Genomic DNA, 15,096 nt, shown 5'->3' on the forward strand with positions numbered 1-15,096 from the left:
AAAGGAGTAAAAGCAAAAATACTCAAAGTCCATTCTAACAAACAGGGAATGAAGATAATGTAATATAACAGATGAAATGAAAATTCAAGGGACAACTGCAGACAGATCCTATCTCCACCATGGGGATTATATATTTATCTGCAAAAAGGTATTCAATGCACGTTTCATCTACAACCCACCTTTCTTTTAAAAGCCACTTTAACAATCAAGATGGGCCAAAAAAAAGAAAAAGGCCCCGAAATTCCAAGAAAAGCATGGCCACTGTGTATCAGTCACTGCTGGAAAGCACTAACACGGCGCTTAACCAAGCTGTCGTCTGAATCAAGCAAATAACAACGTCACGTACACAAAAGTACTTTCCTGAATTAAATTCAGATGCCATGTAAACACTCCCAAAACAGGTTATGGAAAAAGAAGAGAAAGAAGCTGAAGGAAGTCCTAGGGAAAGAGCAAAGCTTGGGCTGGATTCTCCTCTCTGGCCTTTTTTACATCCCTGTCTGTGATGAACTGAACTTCCTTCTCACTGAAGGCCAGGGTATGACCTTGCATTTCTCAAAACACTCTTAGAGCTGCTGAATAACCAGTTCAAGAATAAAAGAGCATTTCTGCCTCTCAGGTGGAGGTTTTTTTTTTTACAATCTAACTTGGTGACCAATTCCTACCCTACTGCCAGAGAATGCAGAAATCATAGGAAAGGACTTTGATTTCATGTGGCCATCGCCCTGCCAGTCTCCTGGGCAGAAATCTGCTTCTGAGCAACATCTTCCAGTAACCTTATGATGCTTTTCAAGATCAATGTCTCCTTCCTCACTGCTGCAGAAGTTAACAACAACAATCAAGTTGCACGCAGAGGGGTGTGAGTCCTGTACAAACTAGCACCGTATCACTTTTAAAAATAAGTATCTGGTCCCCAGACTCAGGAGGGCATTTTTCAGAGATGCACATAATGATGGAACTATATGGGTTCAAAACTGAAGGCCAGAGAGAGGTGATGCTGCTAGGCAAGAGAAGCTGTCCTCACTGACTGGGTAGGACACGATTTCAAGAGCTAAAATTCATTTCTGCTCTGTTGACTTTGTGCTGTATGGGTCCAGGCAAACACATGCAACCTCTATCGGAGGTTATCTGAAATCCACTGCATTTTTTTTTGGTGAATCAGGCCTGATTGACATGGTCCCTAAAGATACTGGTATCTGTGTGAAGTGGTTCTCCTGACTGCAGCTCATCACAGGCACATTTTACAAACTGCAGGGGCTCCAGCTAACGTCTCTGCTCCACCAAGGAATAAAGTCAATGCTGCTAAGAGTGCTGATAGTCCAGACAAGAGAAAGACTTCTTTTCTGTTTCTATGGTTGCAACAGCCCTTAAGAAAGATATAAATTTCCCTGCAACAGCTAACTGCATATTCATTTTAAGGTAGGTCTAGTTCCAGATTCCTGAGACAGAACCCTCTACCTGTTCCCAACCCCACAAAGCCAGAGCAGCAATATATAAAGTTTCTAACCTCAACAGAATTCAGTGAGCAGCACGATTGGTTTGGTAAATAAACAAACAAAAAAAGAGAAACCCACCAAAAAAACCCCACAGCAAACTTTCAGCCTCTATGTACAAAACCAATGCAAACAAGTGGAACATTCTAGTTATATTTTGTAAAACACACGTTTGGGATCAATAAAACATCAAACATCCAGACCCTAGATTACAAAAAAGATCTATTGCCATCTAATTGTCAACCCCAAGTTTAGACAGTCCTTGTCGGAAATCATGTAATTCATCTATCTTCCCATCTAGTACATCTAAAAAATTCTTTAATTCAGTTTTAAGGTTGGTCTGCCTATGTTTGCTCTCTTCGACTTCTGTCCTTAGCGTTCTGACTTTCTCTTCAAGATCTTTGTTCTTTTTCTCAGCAGCCTTAAAGAGAAAAGAGACAATAAGATGAATCATAGTGAAGAAGGATGAACAGCATTTCACAGATTAAAGCAACAAATGGCAGCTGGGCTGTGAGAGTTTGCTTGAACTTCTGTAAACTGATTAACACAAGCACCTCTGAGAGCAACTGACATGAGCTTGTCTGATTAAAAGCCCACGCAGGAAAGGACACAGATTAACTGGAAAAGATGCTTTGCATCAGACTTTCTCATTTGCTTGATATCTTCAAATTCAGCTGGATTTAAATCATGCACTGTGCATACATTTCTGTCATTGCTACAGCTGCAGAATTAGACACCGTGCCATCAATTACATACAGAATTATCTATGCTGGTTTAACCTTGAAAAACAAACTTAGAAAATACCGTCTGAGGAATAAAATTTCTTTATTCAGCACTTTGGGATTTATTGGTATTTTTTTAAAGTTCTAATTTGCGTGATGGCTTCTTTATTGATTGGATTCTACTTCATTGATGAGACTGCTCATTTTTGTTCTCTTTTCATGCATTAATTTATTGCATTTCCACAAGACCTGACTCGAGGAGGCGATGCCCAAAATCCACCTGCCATGGGCACATCCCAGTGCTGCTGGAAAGGGATGACACAGCCCATGAACACATCCTCAGGTGAACTTTCACCCCTGGTGGTGAGCAGCTATGCTCATCTGCTTCTTTCCCAAAAGCCTGCCCTGCTGCCACTGCAGCAATCAGCCCCAGGGAGCTGCTCGACACACGTGGCTGTGGTGCAGCTCCACGAGCCCAGAGCAGCAGAAACAGATACAGGATAGCCTGGAATTGCAGGAGATGGATGCTACATGATCCCAGGCAAACCAATTTCTGCAGTGGAGCTATTTAATCACTCCTGCGCTGGGAATGGTACTGTGTATTTTGCATGTACTTAGCATTTTTTGTTTTTACAAACTGGAGCTCTTTTGCCTTGACACACTGAAGTCTGAACAGAGAAATGCAAACAGCTACGCAAAAAAAAAAGGAAAGGTACCAACTATTTTGAAATGAATTTCACTGCTAAACTGTACCTGTAATTGTTCAGATACAGATTCACATTCTGACATTAGCTCTGGTATAATTTCACCCTGCTTTCGGAGCTCTTCCAGTTCCTTTGAAAACATAAAAGAAAAAATATTAGTGCAAGCTTCAATTTAAAACATAATGAAAATCTGAAAAGATGAAATGGCTTTGCATATTTTATTGTATTCTGCACAGTATTTGGATGGAAAACAATCAAAATAACCTGCCTGCACTCCAAAATTGCTAATTTTCTACAAGAATATATTTTTTCACTGGATTTTTTACTTTGCATTTCTAAAACAGGCAATGTAATCCAATCTCTAGCAGGAATTCCATGAATTACATTAATAGAATCTTAACCAAAACCATACACCTATGCAAAGGATATATTAAATAACAGAGAGATCTGAAGGGCTGTAATGCTACAAGCAATTTATAGATGGTAGCAAAGAGCAAATTAGACAATTTCAATGATGTATGACTGCAAAAAAAAAAAGGCCAGTGGCATTGCCAGCTGCACATATAGAGACATCACTACAGAACACAGGTGTAATGGGCTTTCCTCCACGGCACAGCTCTGAGAACCACCACCTACCCCTCCCCCAAAATCTCTATTTGGTTCTGGCCTCACTACCCAAACTGAGCAGACTTGATGAAGGGAGTTAATGGAAAGAGAAACTGCAGGAATCTCTGCTGGAAATTAAGACAACTTGAAAAAAAGTGCAAGATCCTCCTCCAGAAACCGTCACTGTGGGGGTGATGACCTCCAGAGAAAGCAGGGGTATATCCCATGACTACCTGGACTTGTGCAAAGCATTTGACACTGTTCCACACAAGATCCTGGTCTCAAAATCAGAGACACATGGATTTGGCGGAGGAACCACTTGGTGGATAAGCATCTCCTACATGAGGAGGGCATCAGCAGCTTCTCTCGCATGGCCATGCCATGAGCAGGCTTCATGTGGGTTTGGATTTCAGACCATGAAAGATTACTACTACTTATGGGTAGTTTAGAGCTAATCAAGAACCTGCTAATGTAAGCATGAATTTTTAAAACTAACTTGTTAGTTGTTTAACTTGCATTTCCAGTGTAAGTGGAAGACAGGCGTGCAATATTCACAAGTCAATCAATTTTCTGGTTCATTTGGTACAGTAAAAACGTGAATCTTGAGGAGAATGCCAGGAGAGAATAAGGGTTGTTATATATGCTATGGCCACAGAAAGGTTGGGAAGACAGCATTACATTTTCCTTTGAAATATAGGGCTGAAAAACATTATATTTATGACAGTACATCAAAATCCATCTCCCTAAACTATTTCCTTGAGCCACCATAAAACCCCTTAACAGCACTGCTTTTAAGAGCAGCAGCAGAGATGCTGTAATGGCACATGGCAAACTTTACTGCACTGCTTTTTCTCTTCAGCCAGCACAGAGCATTTGGTCACTGTGACAACGGAAAAAAAAGAGCTTCCCATTATTTTCCCCACTGTTCAGAGGTTCCAAGCCATCATCCTCCTTAGAAAAATTAACACCCTGCCACATCAAAAACGACAAACTGGGATACTCTAGATGAATCTGAATTTCTCACTCTTGGCATTAGCCCTAAAATCAGAGGGAGACCATAAACCAGCAAAGCTGCTCACTATGAGCCATCCAGAAAAAGAAACAGGACTTGCTACACAAATGCCAAATTAGTCTGCAAATGATGTCTTTTTAATGACAGTCCTGATGTCTATGGGAATTTCCAGCATGGGGAGTGTCAAATGAATCTGTTCTCAGCACACATCTGCCTGGCACTGGGCACCAAGTTTCACCACTCTGGCTCTTCTACAAGCACAAGTGTTGTGTACATAAAAGTATTGTTGGTTAACCCCTGCCAAACTACAGTGTGTAGGCACAGCACATGAAACATGAAATCATGAAACTTGGATGGAGAAACACTACCAAACAAGGGACTGTACATGGAAAACCTAGAAAGAGGCAACATCCCAAGACATCAGGCTGCTTCTGGTGGTAGGTGAGCCACTCCATAAATCTACATCCCAAGAGAGAAGCAGACAGTCCCACTCAAACATGAAAATGCCATTTTTGTGTTCAGGGCACTCACCAGCTCCTTGTCCTGAAGTTCTGTTTCCAGTTCCTGGAGACGTCTACTCAACTGTGCATTTCTTTCCTTCTCTTTATTTATTTCATTGCACTGTTCCTCTAGTTCTTCAATCTTTAAGAAATGTCAGATATTAGGTGAAATTTTTCAAATTTCTGAAAATCTGGGGCAGAACACAGCTGATGAAATGGACATGTTTCCTAAATCATAGCATTTGATTCACTGCAACCAAATTATCGCTTCTTTCCTTCAAAAGAGCCAATTCACACATCCACTAGGAAGCCCTGGGTCTGTATCTACTCTCTCTTACAGTCTCTCTTATAAGTACTCAGGAATGCACAAAACACTGAGCTGCTAAAATAAGTGGAACTGGGGGTAAAATCTGCACTTCACTCCCATGAAGCCAACACATGACTACAAGGAATGGGTTTTCTTAACACAACAAGGAGAAGAAATCTCTCGGGGATTGCTTATTATTCTAGCTGGTGTGTGAGGGACACAACATCAAAACTTTGGAGCGAGAACCAGCTGAGAGCAACATCTTTGTTCTCTCCATACCTCCTGCTGCCAGCCCTGCACTCAGCTCCCAGGAGATGCACTTCCCACAGGCCGATGGGCCAGCTCATTAAAGTATGTACTTTAACTCTCAGCTTCGTGTTGCTTTGGGATTTTAACTTCCCTCATTTGAAGGTACAGCAATATGCAAAAAAATCTGACCCAATTAATAAAGGAGAAGGAACTTCCCAGGGTGCTGCAGTGGTGCAGTGTGAGCATCGAGCAAGGAACCTGCTTGGGGGAAAACCTCAGAAAGCCTCCCTGTACAGAGGAAGACAGCAAATTATACAGACAGCACTGCTGCACAGTCTGGCTGGCCACCAGCATGGTGACTTTGAAGCTGCAGCAAGGTGGTGTTTTAATAATTTCTTCATCTCTAGTACAGCCACTGGGAAGTGGCACGTGTTGATGAGAACAACTTTTCTCTGCAGCAGTGCAGAAAAGGAAATAACTACCCTTCATATGATGATATTTTCCTGTAACATACTGTTTTAGTCTCTCACTTCTCCCATATCCACAAGAGACTGGATATAGGAACCCAAATCATGTAATAACTAATATAAATTTGTTAATGTAACATCAGTTAATACAGCTCTGGTTTGATCTCTGTTACCACTGTGCACTCATAAAACACGAGTGAATAAACAGTGAATATCTGCCTCAGAAAAAGGGTTGTTCCACAAGGATTTTCAGTGCCAACAGACAACCCAAACCACCTCCAACACTGAAATACTACTTGCAGCCTACTGACACACAAAAATACATGAAATTCCTTCCCCTCTTCAAAAGCAAATACTAAACAAAAAAATATCCTCACCAGACTGATACAATCTGATCTCTACTTCAAATGTCCCAGTGATCCATCTAAGCAAGCATGAAAAGGATCCAGCTTTCCCAATAACATTTAGGATGAACAGGGTGAAATTATCCCTGCAAGCAGTGTTCATGGAAACCACGACCCCTGGTGCCCATAGGCTGCTGCCAGCCCTGTGTGGGGCTGTTGCAGGCAGTACAGTATTAGCTGAGAGACAGAACTAATGACAACTCTCAGCTGAGACTTCACAAATTTAAACTTCTGACTTGTTCTCTGCTGCAGCCCTTGCTAACCCTGCATCTTACACAGCTGAGAAATGTGCTCAGTAATGAAGGGGAAAAGGCTTTTGACGATGCCTGTTGGCAGGTTTCTGGATGAAATGAGCCAGGTGTTAGTGCTGGAGGACCCAGCTCACAGCCCACGGTGCTGAGGCAGTAACTCATTCTCCTGCATGCTGTTGGGATTTGCTTCTGACACTGAGTGGTTCCCAGGCTGGGTTCCTGTGGGCCATAACCACTCCTGCTCATCCGTATCTGGCAGTATTTAAGTGTGCTTTGAAAGGGATATACAACAGTAGCCCCACTTTTAGAACCTTTCTGGTTTCTCACCCCAGCCAGCAAGCCCTGCTGACACCAAGTCTCCCAAATCCCAAGGCAGGGAACTTCACACGATGTGGCAGCTCCTCTGATCCCTCCCTGCCTGCTGTGTGCAGAGGGAAGCAGCTGCTTCAACTCCCCATCCACCTCCCTTCCAAAGACCAAACCCATCTCCTAACAACACACACAGCGAGAAAGCCGCAGAGATCCGAAAGAAAGAGCAATGGTGGGAGCAGCTGACTGCAGGGGCAGCTCTCCTGTGGGTATGCTCAGCTACCTTGCCCCTCAGCTGGTCGTTCTCCTCCTTGCAGGCTGAGAACTGCTTCTTCCAGTGCTCGATGCTGGCCGCCGACTCCTGCAGGGCTGTGGACAGCCGTGCATTGCTCTCCCGCAGCGACTGCAGCTCCGTCTCCCATTTCTTCACGTTGGATGAACTGAGAGAAACAGGACACCATGAGGTGGTTTCACCTTGTATTCCCTCGAGTCATTATTCTTTACCTGTCTGCCAGCTCCCCCACCGCGGTGTGCTCACTGTTAATTTGCTGCAATAACACGAAGAGCACTCAGATGTGTGTAATTGCCTTTAGCCATTACATACCTATGGAGAAGCCTTAATTTGACTGCCTCTGTCAAAACAAAGGCATCTACCAACTCCAGCAGCAGTGGCCTGTGTCTGGAACAAAAGCCCTGCTGTCAGAGCAGGCCGTAGGGTCCAGCTGCCTGTTTGCACATGGGGTCCCACCCTGGCAGTGTATGGTCCCTGTCACCTCCCGAGCCGTGTGGCTGCAGCACCTGGGGCTGGACACCTGGCACCCCTGCAACAAATCCACTCTGCACATCTGCAGATGGCACAGCAATTCCAAATGGAAGATTTCAGGAGGTTGACATGATCTCTATTTGAATTTATTTTAATGCTGAGTCTTAACGATAAAAGTGTTACATAATGCTGCAGAATTAAACGACTCATTCCCCAAAGCTTCGAGCTGCAGCACAGAGCACAAGATTAGAAGGTGAATGGGAGGAAGGCTTTGAAACTCCCTGTGTGCTACTTGCTGCCTGTCTGTGGAGGTGTCTTCATCGAGAGGAATGAGCTAACATTATGGTCTGAAACAGGTTAAGCTACTGAAATGTCAATAGAGAGAGATGATGTACTTCAGACATAATATATGCAACCTTGGAATTGCTCACTGGGTAATGCTGCTTACAGTGACGCTTTGTTTTTTAAATACCTTTTTAAGAGTAGCTTGTTAGATTTTCTTTCCATTCACAGATAGACATTCACACGCAAGAGGCAGACCAGGCAAGATCCCAACAGAGAATTATTCTATTTTAATGTTCTAACTTTGCATATTGCAACGCCTATATTTTCACTACAGCTGCAAATTACTCTTCTCAGCATTTTCAAATTATTTATCAAAGCAAATAGCAAAAAATGTGATTTCAAGGGGCTCTGTCCACAATTTAGAAATATCCCCTAAGACTTCCAAGCATTCTGATGAAATTATATTTCTCACTTCAACTTTTTATGGTTGAGTTCATTCCCTTTCATAATTTTAAATATCCATATCTATTTTCATCAAAGCAAGTGTAGCAAACTCAAAGAGGAAGAAAGATTGGCTTCACATGTTATCAGCAGCAATTGGTCCCCTATGGCTTTAATGTTATTTCTGTAGTTCTAAAACTTCACGAAAGAAGATGGTTATAATAGTTGGCATCAGCAGAATAAAAGCTTATTTCTTCACAAACTACATCAGGAATAAACGAAATGGTAAATATCTCTCAACTGGACACCAGGATGTACTTGCTAAAATCTGCTCATTCATCCATTCTGCTGCACCATTTAAAAGTAATTACAATTTGAACCATTTCTGTTAATATCATTATCCATCAGATAATTACAGCACACTTTTCCAATGCAATTTAGGTTCTACAAGAACTTCACCTTTGGGCTAGAGCAATTTTTAGTTTATCATTCTCAGATTTGAGATGTGCCTCAGCAGGGCCACCATGTGATGCCTTCTCGTCGTCTGTGCCATTCACACTTGAAGCTCGAGTGGAAGATGGAGTTTCACGTCCAGACTCCTGCAGCACAACACACAAACGAACACTGGGTGTCTCCTGCATCTCCTGCAAGACCACAACACCAATTTCTTTGTAATCTTGATCCCACACCACTTGGCTGAGACCTCGGCTCTCCTGGCAGAACAGTGGTAACACACACATACCCTTTTCATCTTGGCTGCAAAGCTGGTCTGTTTAAAGAGAATGAAAAAATTATAATGATACACAAATGGAAGTTTAAAGGGTTCAAAAGTTTTCAAAAGCTTTTACCCTGACAAGGCTTGTGTTTTCTAAAGGTTGTTTGGGTTTTTTAAGATAATGAAACAAGGCAACAGAGCACAAACAAACAAATAAAAATAATACTGCTCCTCCAAAGAGATGCTGTTCACACACTGCTTGGTGCTGACCACCAACAGAGAACAAACAAAGTGAACTACAAAGATCATGACCAAAGTCTTTACAAAATGAGTATCCAAAGTCAGCCACTCAGATCGATACTTGTGGGCCCCACAAACGGGGGTGGTTGCAAGACTAAAACCCTTCAGCAGCTTTTTCTGATCATTCATCTGAATTCCTCTCTGATCAAAATCTATCTCGCTTCCCTCTGAACATTAGCCCAGGCCAGGAGCACCTGCTGAACACGGTTCACTCTCACCTAAAGCAGTGCACACAAAAATACAGCTGACCATGTAGAGAGACTGGGACAACACCCAATTTCTCCAGTTTGTAGGAAACCCAGATCTCCCTGGACACTCGGTGGTACAAGGTGTGCTGCCTAGGAGAGTGTACTGTGCAGATACACAACACAAGCTTCTTCCAACCCCCCCCAAAGCAGTGCCCCTGTTCCCACACCTCAGCTTCCCACCAGTCACCCCTCAGCAAGGGAACACTGGACACAAAGTCAGGCTCTCCACTGGTAAAAGAAATGCCCACAGAAGTGGGTTGGACAGGTGACAAAAAGAAGGATATTGATGAATCTCATTTACTGTCTGCTGAAGCACTACACTGACTTACTTCCCAGTGACTCAAACTATGTTTAACAGTACAAATCAAAGGATGCATAGCTTTGCCTGTTATTAAAAAAGTTATAACAGCTCAAGGACTGCTGAAAAAAATTAGATTTAAATGAAAATAAAGCGCATGGAGGGATGAAAAATATTCCTCTGACAATGTTAATGTCCAGCAGCTGGCAATTACCTTCAGCAATTTCCATTTTATATACTTTAAGCTATCTGCCAGAAGCTGGCACAGTCCATTTGAAAATTTAACTTTAAATTATTTATCCTGTATGTGTACGGGTATTAAAGCTAAATTACAAACCTGTGAATGATTGCTTGAGGTCTCAATTTTCTCTTGAGATCTGTCTCTTGCAAGTTTGGCAGCTTCTTTTACTTCTTGGAACTTCTCTGCAAACTACAAAAAGCCATGAAAGGTATTTATTAACATGATTCATCGTCTATTGAACCATTAAGCTTGCTATCTCTTTACGGCTTAGATCTCCAAAACTGAACAACTAATTTTATTAATTTAAAAAATTTGGCAAGAAAAAACATTTAATTCTTTGGCAGGATGGTTCTTCCAAAAGAAATGGTGGTATTTCTAAAAGAGGGACATCTCTATAACTCTGGCCAACCACAGTAAAAACCCATGGAGGAAAAGGAACTGTTGGTGTCTCCTGGTTTGATTTGGTTCTGTTTATTTCCTCCCCCTTCTCTTTTTCACTTGGTGTTAGCAGTGTATTAAAGGCAAAAGTATTAAAGACACGTGTTTGGATAAAAATATCATCAATGTCTTGTATTCCTAAAAGCAAGTGAATTCAATTAAAGAATGCAAATAAATTCATCTGCAGGAGGTAAGCAAGGGATTATCAAGACATAGAAAAAAGGAGAAGAAGGAGGATCTGAATGTATGATGGAGTCGTATGAAAACATAGCTTTTCTGGTCTAATTGTCTTATTACTTTCAAAAATAAAGGTAGAAGACTTCAGACCAAGGCTTGAATGCTTCCTGCAAGAGGCTTATATTAAACTGGGGGAGGTGAAGGGAAGATAAAGATGGAAGGTAACAATCCCAACCTCTATGAGTTGCTGTAGAACATCTGCTCCAAAGCCAGCCTGGCATTTTTGAAATACAAGTATTATCAGTCAGGGCTGCAGGGCTTCAAACCCTTTAAACAGTGTTTAAAGTTCTAAAAGGAGGATTGCAAAGATGGAAAAAAAGGTATAGTACATAATTTATTTTTAAAATAAGGATGTATCCACTATAAGAATAGTTAAGTTTATCTTTCAACTAAAACTGCTTGGTCTTGCTTGCCTGTGTTTTGAGAAACTTGAAATGCTAGAAAGGCAAGACATTTTAAAAGTTAAAATATAAACAGATGTATTTATTGCACAAAAGGATTGCCATTATACCCTTGGATAATTCAGAACACTTATGAAAATACTGTAAATAAAAGCATGAAAAAACCCATCCAATTTTACAGTGGAACAATAGGAACAATCATCATTCACTCAGTGATCTTGCCTTCCAACTTTAGATTCACAGCAGGTATTTAGCATGTACTCTCTGAGTAAAATGCTGAGACTGTAGAGACTGATTAAACAAATCTCCATTTGGTCTAAAAGAAATCTGGATTTACACGTGGAGGCATCTGTGTTTTGTGTAACGCACACAAATGGCAATTTCCAACAACCACACACACACACGGTGGTTAAATCCCACGGACGAGCACATTCTAAAAGGTGAGGGAAACTCTGGGTGTAGCCTAGGATCTGAGGCGATGCTGGTGAGTGAAGATGGAGCTCTGGGACCCAGCTGCTCCCTTTACAACAGCTGACGTTGCACATGCAAAGCCTGTGCCCTTGGATGGCAGCAGTTGCCATCTGATGGCACTGCAGTCACTGCACGCACAAATGACTTGATTACCTCTGTAGCACTCCACGGATCGTTAAGAACAACCACATTACATTTGTGCCTTTAGTGATTTAACTCTTAACTTTACACAAAGCATCTTTCCTGCTGTGACAGAGCAGCTACAACCAGCTGATTATTTCTAAAATATTGTATCAACAGTAAGCTCTACGTTTGTGTTTCTTGCGGATAGCATAAGGCTGTCTTGAGTCTGTCTTTTATAATAAATCTTTCTCTTTTACAATAAATCTCTTCATCTTACGTATGAAAAATTTATGAGGGTTCTTCATGGACGATACGAAATATGAACAGACAAAAAGAATTGGAAGTGATCTATCAAATTTTATTTTGCAGCTATCTTCCTAAAGCACACAGGAGACTGCTGTGAAAAATTATGTGAGCTGGGAAGAAAAGGACATTTTCCCACATCTCCATAATAAGAAATTGTGTATGATTGAGCAATGCTAATCTTCAATACTAACCCAGTAATGACCTCATTGCATAACAGATTTCAGTCATGTCTCTAGTTCAACACGTGTATTAAACACATTTGCATTCCGACAGAGACTGCTGTTCTGAGTGGGGCAGTGCCAGCCCCAGCCCTGCAGCACTGCAACACCCACTGCACAGGAGCAGAGCAGGGCGTTCTGCAGCCACCCAGAGCCCGAGGCTGTCTGAGAGTGTGGCACAGCCACCGGGCCAAATCACCGGGAGAAACCAGAGCTGATTTCTCTCTAGTAACCAACTGCTTCTGCTCCAAACACAAATAGTTGACAGATCATGGGTACCACAAAACCATGCCTCACTTCCAAGGTCTAAGTTGACTTTGGTCCCTTAAACCATTACCACAAAAGGGAGTGCTTTCTGAAAGTCAAATTCCTAATGAAAAAGTGAAATAATCTTCTATTCAGTAAATGAAAACTTGGTAAGTGTGGTCTCAAGGGGCAATGAAAATCTAAATACCCAAAACCAAATAAAAAAATTCATAATGTTTCTTCTCCTTACCTCCATGCTTGCCCTCTGGCAAAGTTCCCCAAAATCAGCAAAAAAAAAAAAAATTAAAGAAATAAAAGGACTTGAGTAGGAGAGATGGCAACTGAATACCGCCCCGAAAGTCCATCACGGATTATAGGACGTGTCTTCCCACGCCCCAGGAAGATGTGTGAGTAAGCTGCAATATGGAGAAGATTTGCTGCTACCAACACTTGTGAAGCCTTTTGGTCAGGCAGCTGCAGCCCACGAGCACTGCTTGATTAGGAGTCTTGGCCAGTGAAATTTAGTGGGGACTCGAGGATGCTACTGTGCATTTCACAAATTACTTAAAGGCTGTTCAAATCTGCAGTCAGTTTGTCACCAGGAGAAATATATATATATATATTCAAATAGCCCTCCTTAGCATTTTACACATTAAAAAGCACGATTTTGTACGCATAAATTTTAAGATCCTGGTCTGGCATTATATTTTATGTCTCCTACTGACAAATTGTGCCAGTATCGGATGAAACAGCTGCTCCCACCCAAAGCAGCCTCATAAATATTTCATCTCCCTCTTGGTTTGCAGAAGGCTGGGTGATGTGACGGCGCCGGGGGAGCACGGCTGTGCCATGACCCACAACACATGCGTGCTTTTCCCGTGCTTCTCCCAGGACGAGCCCTCAGCACGGGACAGATGGGCGCCCAACAGGACTATTTGCCCCAGAAAGTGGCCAGTAACTAGCTCTGTCCCAGGCAGGGTGTGTCCAGCTCTGATGGCAGCTGGCCCAGGGGCTGTGCTGTGTGCTGGGGCAGGCTCTGCCCCGAGCTTGCTGCCCTGCAGTGCAGTGACTGCCACACACACGGCACACATAATGCGCAGGAGTGCAGAGAAATGAAGCCCAGCGCTTCCCAGGGCCCAGAGGCAGCTGCTTTATGATGTGCAAAGTCTGGCTTTACTGGGTTTCTCACCCGTATAAATCTTTGTCCCCATGCCCTTGACTACCTGCAGCTCCTCATTCAGCACGGCTGCCTCAAAGCACCCGGAGCGACAGCAGCAATCTTCCTTAACCACTCCGTGTGCCAGATGCAGCAGTACCTGTGCAGCACCAGCCCTGCCTCTGCACACCCACACGCTGTCAGCTCCTTGTGATTCCTGTCTCAGGCTGGCTGCAGCGATGTTTGAACAATGCCTTGAGACCTTTCTGAGGCACAGGGTAGGAAGGGGGGAAAGGAGGGGTCAGCGAGTCCTGCAAAAGGGGAAAAGGACCCTGAGTAGGACATCAACTCGAAGCCCTGGGATTCTCCCAATCAATGTGAATGGTAATTAGGTTACTGGGTCACGGAATGCAGTTTTCATTAATGGCTCATGTTTAATTTGAACTGCTTTTCCCTATAGGTATGGATTAATGCTTTAAGTATCTCAAGAAAAGCACGGCATTAGAATGAGGCAATACCTTTTATTAGGCCAAGCAATATACTTAAAAATGCAGGCATTTTTAGGTATGCTAACCTCTTCTCCTGCCTCATTATTATCCGTTGTTTTCAGGAGACATTTTTCAGCTTTATTTATTTCTATTTATTTTAAGCCAGGGCTATTGATCTCTGGTTTAGTGGAGTTTTAGTGTGCCCTTCCAATTCCTGACTAAGCACTTCAATTATTTCCCGTAAAATAGGCAAGTTTTAATTTATATCTTTTATAAGAGTATAATGATATTAATATAAAATGAAACTTGATTTTACTATTCCCAATACACTTATATAGCTGTAATCTCACTCTCAACTCTGATCTTTCTTACTAATGGCTCAATAATTAAACTGAGAAGCACACGCAATAAAGGAGTATCTTTGTCCCATTGCTTTACATGGCAGTAATAAACCAGATTTTCTTATATTTTTCAGCTAGATAACTGTCAGAGTTTGGGGTTTTTTTCTTTTTTAAAAGATCATCTCAAGCTATTTTCAGAAGTGCTCCGCTTAAGCTCCCTCCCAATATTATGACCAGAAAAAGTCTTTCTGCTGATTTGGGAAGCCTTTCATGCAAGTAGAAGGTTGTATTTTGGGCAGTGGGCTCTTCAGCAGATCATGCAGCACAAACCAACGTGCAAAATGACCTGGAAAGAAACA

At 42.3% G+C, this 15,096-nt stretch overlaps 1 protein-coding gene across 1 annotated transcript in view; it reads right to left on the bottom strand.

Annotated features, from left to right (window-relative positions):
- Window positions 1–1,627: 1,627 nt before the first annotated feature.
- The window catches only part of HOMER2 (homer scaffold protein 2), a 54,258-nt gene continuing 40,789 nt past the window's right edge, over window positions 1,628–15,096 (bottom strand). Inside the window, exons 6-12 of the mRNA XM_042039582.1 lie at window positions 10,409–10,501; window positions 9,253–9,279; window positions 8,970–9,154; window positions 7,305–7,461; window positions 5,066–5,176; window positions 2,966–3,046; window positions 1,628–1,911 (exon numbers count right to left, since the gene is read on the bottom strand). Coding sequence (XP_041895516.1) covers window positions 1,723–1,911; window positions 2,966–3,046; window positions 5,066–5,176; window positions 7,305–7,461; window positions 8,970–9,154; window positions 9,253–9,279; window positions 10,409–10,501 — 843 coding nt within the window. The 3' untranslated portion in view covers window positions 1,628–1,722. The remainder of the gene's footprint in view (window positions 1,912–2,965; window positions 3,047–5,065; window positions 5,177–7,304; window positions 7,462–8,969; window positions 9,155–9,252; window positions 9,280–10,408; window positions 10,502–15,096) is intronic.

The sequence above is a fragment of the Corvus kubaryi genome, unplaced genomic scaffold (genome assembly GCF_017639235.1).
Source record: "Corvus kubaryi isolate FWS band 111438036 unplaced genomic scaffold, C.kubaryi_AGA036_p1.0 37394, whole genome shotgun sequence".
NCBI classification, from domain to species: Eukaryota; Metazoa; Chordata; class Aves; order Passeriformes; family Corvidae; genus Corvus; species Corvus kubaryi.